Source organism: Hevea brasiliensis, chromosome 7 (assembly GCF_030052815.1).
Source record: "Hevea brasiliensis isolate MT/VB/25A 57/8 chromosome 7, ASM3005281v1, whole genome shotgun sequence".
Taxonomy (NCBI): Eukaryota; Viridiplantae; Streptophyta; class Magnoliopsida; order Malpighiales; family Euphorbiaceae; genus Hevea; species Hevea brasiliensis.
Window position 1 is genome coordinate 20,272,637 of NC_079499.1, and position 8,128 is coordinate 20,280,764.

General features: G+C 35.1%; 1 protein-coding gene across 1 annotated transcript; it reads left to right on the forward strand.

Annotated features, from left to right (window-relative positions):
- The first annotated feature begins 6,869 nt into the window (after positions 1-6,869).
- LOC110661521 (cysteine-rich repeat secretory protein 38) lies at positions 6,870-7,904 on the forward strand. The gene has a single exon (XM_021820179.2). It carries the CDS (start codon positions 6,927-6,929, stop codon positions 7,665-7,667), a length of 741 nt encoding a protein of 246 aa, XP_021675871.2. The 5' UTR covers positions 6,870-6,926; the 3' UTR covers positions 7,668-7,904.
- Positions 7,905-8,128: the final 224 nt, after the last annotated feature.

The following is an 8,128-nucleotide window of genomic DNA, read 5'->3' on the forward strand; positions in this document are numbered from 1 at the left end:
GTATTCTAGAGTAATGTGAGGTAAATGGCTGTGCAATAATTCATTACATGGTAGCTTCTCAAGAATGAGATTCCATAGAAACACACTAATTTTTGTGGGGAATTTGTGTTTCCAAAACCTTCTCTAGAAATCATCATTTTGCCCTTGAGAAAATGGACCTGGACCACCCCTATCTAGATGGTTGGCTGATATTTGGATTTGACATGCTACTCTATAGCTTAATTTAATAGAGTACTGACCAATAGGGCCATAGTGCCAAACAATTTTGTCTTCTCTCGGAAACAGACTAACAGGAATAGCTAGGATCTCTTTAACATCTTTATCTATAAAGTTGTTCCTCAAGGTTTGTTCATTTCATGATCTAGCATGAGTATTAAAGAGATGTGAGACCCATTGGATATCTTCTTGGTGATTTGGAATCTTCCTCGGACTATATGGAAATAAAGTGGAAACCCAACTATCTTCTTTGCATAAATTAGATCGACCATCCCCAACATTCCATGGTAGGCCTTTGTGAAGAATTCCTCGACCTCAAAGAATACTTTGCCAACCCCAAGCAGCTCTACTACCCTGGCTAGCCTGTAAAAAAGAAGTATAAGGGAAATATTTCCTTTTCAACACCTAAGCTAATAACAAATTTGGAATTGACAATATGTGCCATCCTTGTTTAGCAACTAGAGCTCTGTTGAAGCACTCCAGGTCCCTATAACACAAGCCACCATTTCTCTTGACTTCGCACATCTTATCCTAAGCAACCTAATGCATCTTCCTCTCCTCTTTTTGTTGTCACCACTAGAAATTGGATATCACATTATTATCTTTTGACAAAGTGTGGATGGAAATTTGAAATAAGACATCACAAAAACTGGGATGGCAGAAGTAATAACTTTAATTAACACCTCTTTTCCTCCTTTTGAGAGGAATTTTTCCTTCCATCCTGATGTTTTTTTAACAATTTTATCTCTTATGAAGTCAAATGTTTGTTGTTTAGAGTGAGAGATCTCAGCTGGAAGCCCAAGAGAGCAGTCTTGAGTGTTAATATTGGAAATTCAAAGATAAACTGCAATCTGGTTCTTCAAATCATGTAGAGTGCTAGGACTGAACACTATTACTGATTTGGTAAGATTGATTAGCTATCCACTTGCTTTAGAATTGAGGGAAAGAGTATTTTTAATGATTTTTGCCACTTTCATAGATGCTCTGGAGAACAGAATAGAGTCATCAGCAAATAATAGGTGAGATACTGCAGGAACATGTCTAGAAGCCTTGATGCCCTCCAAAGATGATTTTTTGATAGCATGAGACAACCCCTTTGAACATACAACTCAACTCAACTAAACTAAGCCTTTATCTCAAAAATTTGAGGTCGGCTGTATGGATTCGCTTTTTCCACTCTGAACGATTTTGAGACAACCCCTTTGCACATATCAGAAACAAATAAGGGGAAAGTGGATCACTTTGTCTAAGCCCCCTAGAAGGGTGTAAGTAGCTTGTCCGATGTCCATTAATCTGGAAAGAAAAAGAGACTATTGTAACACATTACATTATCTAAGAGATCCAAGTAGCATGAAAGCTAAAACTATTCAGCATATGATTGAGGAAGTCCCATTCTACACATTCATAAGCTTTACTTATATCTAGCTTCACTACCATGCCATGATTCCTCCCTTTTTTCCTTAATCTCAGGTTATGAAGAATTTCATAACTGATGAGAATATTATCTGTAATAAGTCTTCCTTTTGTGAAAGCATTTTGCTCATCATCAATGATGGAATCCATGAAGGGTTGTAATCTATTTGTTAACACTTTTGCAATAATTTTGTAGAACACATTACAGAGACTAATTGGTCGAAGATCCTTCATGGATTTAACTTGCTTCACTTTAGGAATGAGGGTAATGATAGTGTGATTAATACTTCAAAGTATTCTACCCCCATTAAAGAAGCTTTGATTGCCTTGCAAATATCCTTCTCAATTACATTCCAAAAACTATGGTAAAAGAGAGTAATGAGGCCATCCCCCCCTGGAGCTTTTGAGGGGTAAATAGAGAATACTACTTTTTAAATTTCCTCATTTGAGACTAGTTTGATTAACTGAGAATTCACCATGTGCATGTTTGAGGAGTTGTGTGAAGAGTAAATCTCTTCGAAGTAGCTGGAAGCAATGCCTTGAATGTCTCTCAACTCTGTTCTCCATTCACCACTACTATCAAAAAGACCCACGATAAAGTTCTTCTTCCTTCTTTGAATGACTGGAGCATGAAAGTAAGAGGTATTTCGGTCTCTAACTTTTAACTAGTTGATTTTAGCTTTCTGCTCCCAATATTTTTCTTCTTTTTCGGATCTCTTAAATAAGATATTTTTCGATCCTTCAAAATTTTTCTGCATCCCAATTTTACATAGAACACTCTATGTCATCCAATAGCCCCTAAAGCTCATTGATTCTAGAATTTGAGTTGGATGAGTTTAATTTATTCCAATTGGCTAAAGCATGGCGACTAGCTTTAAGCTTGGAATAAACAATAAACATATTCAAACCCCTAGCCCCTGCAGTCCATGTAGAACCAACCACTTGAGATACTTCTGGGTTAAACAGCTATCTCCCATAAAATTTGAGTTATCATTTTGCTTTGAGAACAAAAGAATTAAGAGTGGCAAGAAGGGGTCTATGGTCAAAACCTTATCTTCTAGGTGATCTATAACAGCATTAAGGTACAAGAAAAACCATTGTTGTGAGGCTAAAAATCTATCAATCCTTTCTCGGATGTTGTATTCCCCATTACGATGTTTATTCCAAGTAAAAGGAAGTCTTTTCAAACCCAAATCAAACATACCAAAAGACTGCACAAAGTTGCAAAAAGGAGTTAACTGAGTGTCTGAAGGATTGAACCCCCCTTGTTTCTCCCACAAATGTAAAATGGAATTAAAATAACCAAGAATTAAGAAAACATCAGAAACATTCCTCATGTATTTCAAAATGAAGTTGCATTGAACGATTCGTTCATTTTCAATGGAACTGGCATACACTAGCATAACATCCCAAGCTTTCATTTTCACAAGATCATTAATAGCAACATGAACAAAAAATAAGCACATTTTTACAATGGAAACATCCATATAAGACTTCCATGCAAAACACAGTGCACATGCAATGCCAACTGGGTCTACTGTGATCATATCATAAAACTCACATTTCTCAAGTTTGCTCTACACCACTCTGGCTTCTTTTTTTTTTTTTTTTTATCTCCATGAGGAAGACAAAATTAGGGTAATGAGATACACATATCCCTTTAAAGTTATGGATTGTCGGGGGGTTCCCCACGCCCTGACAATTTTAACTTAGGAGCTTCATTGGGTGGGGTGAAGCCATTTATGACTGGTCTCATCCACCCTCTCAGATTAGTTGGGATCAACATACTGCTTCTTTGACTGCTCCGCTCCTTCTTCCTCTTCCCTATGCCTTTTTTCAGTTGGTATTCCTTCATTACCTTCATCATTAATTTCTTCTATAAACACTATAGAGCTAGTTGCTCCTTTGGCAAGGGCTTGCCTTTTTTAGTTTCTACCACTTCAGGTAGTTTGCTGTGCTATTCCATTATCTTCAGCTTGAGTATTAACACTTCCCTCCTGAGCTTTAGGTTTCCCAAACAACATAATAGCTATGTGGATGAGATCATCAAAAGGAATCATGCTTTTTGGCCCTAGTATTTGTCTCTGGATGGTGAGTGGGTATGGGAGATTTGAGAGAAAAGTCTGCTTACAAGAATGCCATTTACTGGATAAAGGTGTGGACTTGTTAACGGCTGACTTAGGAGGCATTATGTCAAATAGGCTAAATTCTTATTGGGGTTTGAAACCTTTAGGTGGGCCATGGCCATTAGTTGGGCTAGGATTGGGTTCTGGTCCATTCTATGATGGCTTTTTCTCATTAACATGGCCCAAGAAAGTAGTGTTTTGACCAAAAAAGGATGGACATTTAATCTCTTGGTGACATGGACTTGGATCGGCATTTTGGGCCCCTATGGGTTGTTTTAGAAGGTCCAGTTTAGTCTTCTGTCCATCTTGTGAGTGTAAAAAGCATGTAAGGTTGGAATTTAGGGAGTTATACCTCTTTCCTTCAACAATGAAATAATCAAATTTGGCTAAGGCATTTAATGTTACTGTATGAAAGTGTGGCAATAGATATGAAAATCTCTTAAGCAAACCCTTTGCATCGACGTGATCTTAGCCAATGGTAGAGAGATATTGCTGAAAAAACTATGGGATACTATCCAAGGGGATTAGATCTACAGGCTTGATCGAATTCTGTGCCAGCGGTGGTGCACTGCTCGAGATATCCCGAAAAGGTACTTGTTCAATCAACAGTCCATCTTCCTCAACTTGTTTTCCTTTTTCAGGTAAGAGCATTAATTTGGTTTTGGTGAGGTTTGGGATGGTGGTATTGTGGTTTGGTATGGCAGTAATGGTTTTGGAATTAGTGGTATTAGGATTCTGTGAAGTGATTTTGTCCAATTTGTCTTAAACAGAGATTAAGGGAAGTTCTGCAACTTTGATTTCCATGGTTTGGGAAGGTGGTTTATCTTGAAAATGTGTCAAATCAAAGGATTGGAGTACAATAGGTTGTGTGTTTACTTTGGTAGTAGTTTGGTTAGCTTTAATGTTGGTCGTGGGTGGTTTTTGGTGTGGCGAGGAAGCCTTCAACCATAGTCCAAAGAGGGATCTTTTCCCTTTGTCCACATCCCCATGTATTGGAGAAACTCTGCAGTTCTTACTATAATGGCCAATCTTACCACAAGAATAACATATATCTAGGAGGCGTTCAAACTTGAAATTGACCTAGTGCACTGACCCATCCTATTTTTTGCTATAAAAGCCAGTAATGATCAGTTTCTCATTCTGATTCTGAGCATTAGGGGGAAACCGAATATTCCTTCATGGTAAAGTCGACATCTAAAAACTTACCCAAAAAATCCCCAATGGTTTTTGCATTTTGGGGCATTAGTTTGTTTTGGGGTAAACCAAATACTTGGACCCAAAAAAGGCATTATGTGAATAGGAGCTCTTCGAAGGAAAGTTCCAACAGCCTATCTATCACAATAAGAAGGTTATTGTGGATGGTCCATGGAGTGTTCTAGAGGACATAATTGACATCTACATCATGGTTGAAGGAGAAAATGAAAATGTTACTTCCCTTGGCAGTAACAGAAAAATCCATGTGTGTGCGCCAGGACATGGTTAGCACTTCTTTAACTATTATGGGGCTAAACTTCTTGTTTGTAATCAATTTTCCAACCAACAATCTTTTTTGCAGTTCTTGCCCTTATGTTTCATCAGTCTCCAATTACAGTGTGGGTTCATTGCAGTTAAGATTCTAAGCTAGATTTATTAACTGTCACATCTTGATCAGGCCCCGCCATGGTAGTTGAGAGGAGAAGAGTAGAGGTCAAGTCTTGGGAAGTAAGGAAAAGAATAAAAAACTTAAGGGTATGGGAGACAAAAGAAAGTGAAGTAGACGAAATTGAAACTCAACAAAGTGACCATACTCCCTGAGAGCAAGGACGGAACATGATTCCAGGGAAAACTGCCCTAAGGAGCAATGGAGCAAGTTGTGTTGTAATGAACTGGACAAGGGTTTCAGAGAGCACGATGTGACAACATTTACACATTCTGTTTCCAACCATTTACCCGGGTTACATTTATATACCTATCAAAAAGATTATTATAGTATACTTACATTATATTATACAATATAGTGTTTAAATGAGAGTGATTATATTTATCAGAAAATATATATAATAAATATTAAAATAAAATAAAAAAATGTATTTTAAAATAATTTGCTCATATCTAAAATTCATAAATAAATATTCTGTATGAAAATATAATAAATAATAATAAAAGGAGTGAGTGAGAAAAAAAATACTTATGAATAATTATATAATTCTTGAATATTAATATATAATTAATCTCATATACATGAGAAAATTATTTGGTAAATTTAATTTATTATATATATATATATAAGACTCATTAGTTTTTTTTGTTAACTTCACATATTTATATTCTTATTATGATGTCTGAAATTAGATAACAAAAGTTGACATTGGAATTGATAGTTCGCATCTCCCTACCATAGCCGCTTTTGAAACCTTTCCGGTCGCTTTCAAACTCAGTCAAAAAAACAATGTATATATAATTTAAGAAAAACTTAAAATATAGATCAATTTCCATTAAATCATTTTTCTTTTTAAATATTACATAATTTAAATTCTAACTAAAATTTTTATATAATTTTTTCTTGCAAATAAAATATCTGCAAAAAGTTGATAAAGAGAATAAATTTATAGGTTCACTTTTAGAGAAATAAAATCCCCATGAAAAATTTTTATGTACATCTAAAATATAAATAAATAAATTTTATCATATATTTTATATTTTAAATTCATAATATAGAGATTTAAATAAAATATACATAAATTACAAAGCTAAAATATTAACCTTAAACTTGAAATTCTTTTCTAAAATTCTGAAATAATAATTAACATTGTTTTATGTGAAAATCACATAGAAATTAGAAGTCATCATTGCATAATTAACATAATAATCAACTTTATGAAAAATCAAATTGAAAGAAATTACAAATAAAAATTTACCCGGAATTGAATTGAAATGTTCAAATGGTTTAAAGCTCAAAATATATATTAATCGAGTTAACTAATACTGCGTGCTTTTCCTTTAATTTTTTTCAATAAAATAATTGTCAACTCCTTTAACATGTATTCATATAAATATATAAGACAAAATTCGGAGTACTGAAATAATCTCCAATATAATATTATAAAAATCAAACTAACCATCTATATATAGGTAACCAAGCTAGCCATTAAACACATACAACCCACCGATCTATCCTTGCAAGCTTCAGCAATGTCTCTCTCAAAATTCATCTCCTCTTTCAATCTACTACTCTCCTTTGCTCTGCTTATTCTCCAAGCTTATACTGTTTTTGGACATGGTCCTCTCTTCCATTTTTGTTCTAGCTCTGAAAACTTCACTTCCAATGGCCCTTACGAGAACAACCTCAACAAGCTTGCTGGTGATCTATACATCCAAACCCCACAATCAGGTTTTGGTTTTGGTTCGTCAGGCCAGAACCCAGACCAATCTTATGGCCTTGCTTTGTGCAGAGGAGACGTCTCAAGCTCAGACTGCAAGACCTGTGTAGCAGAGGCAAGTGGTGAGATCCGCAAGCGTTGTCCATATAACAAAGCAGCAATCATTTGGTATGATTATTGTCTTTTTAAGTATTCTGATAAGAAATTCTTTGGCCAAATTGACAATAGAAACAAGTTCTATATGTGGAACGTTAGAGTTGTAAGTGATCCAGATTCATTCAACCAGAAGACTAAGGAGCTGCTGACCCAATTGGCCAAGGAAGCCTATGCAACCCCAAAATTGTATGTTTCAGGAGATTCAAAGCTTGGAGAATCTGACAAGCTTTATGGGTTGGTTCAGTGCACTAGAGATCTTTCTAATGCTGATTGCCAGAAGTGTCTGAATGGTATAATAGGTGAACTTCCAAGCTGCTGTGATGGAAAAGAAGGTGGAAGGGTTGTTAGTGGGAGTTGCAATTTTAGATATGAGATTTACCCATTTGTCAATGCCTAGAAAAAGTTTAATTTAAGGGTTAAACCTGTTATTATATCAGGAGAAATAAAATAATTTTACAGATACACCTGCAGATAATTGTAGGTAATTAAAGTTCTTAGGTTTAACACCAATTAAGCCCCAGACACATATAAGTCTTGTATTGTAGAAGATTGGATTGTTACTCAGTCCAGTTATGATTTTTCTTGATGTTCTCACTTTTATATAATAAAAAAAAATCATAATTGTTGAATAAAACTGCTACAATTGCATGACTTCTTCTGATATTTTTTAGGGTTCTTCTGATTCAGAAAAGGTCAAATGTGCACGTTGGTTGATGGAATCACCATCCTGATAAAAATATTATATCCATTGCATTCATATAAATTTATAAGAATCTCTATTCCAAATTAAAGCCTATGCTAGTCAAGAATAGGTAAAATTCATTTTAAAGTTTCTTAATTTCTTGATTATTTCTAGGC

Excerpts from the sequence above, each read along its gene's own strand:
- LOC110661521 (XM_021820179.2), top strand. The coding sequence starts at position 6,927 with ATGTCTCTCTCAAAATTCATCTCCTCTTTCAATCTACTACTCTCCTTT.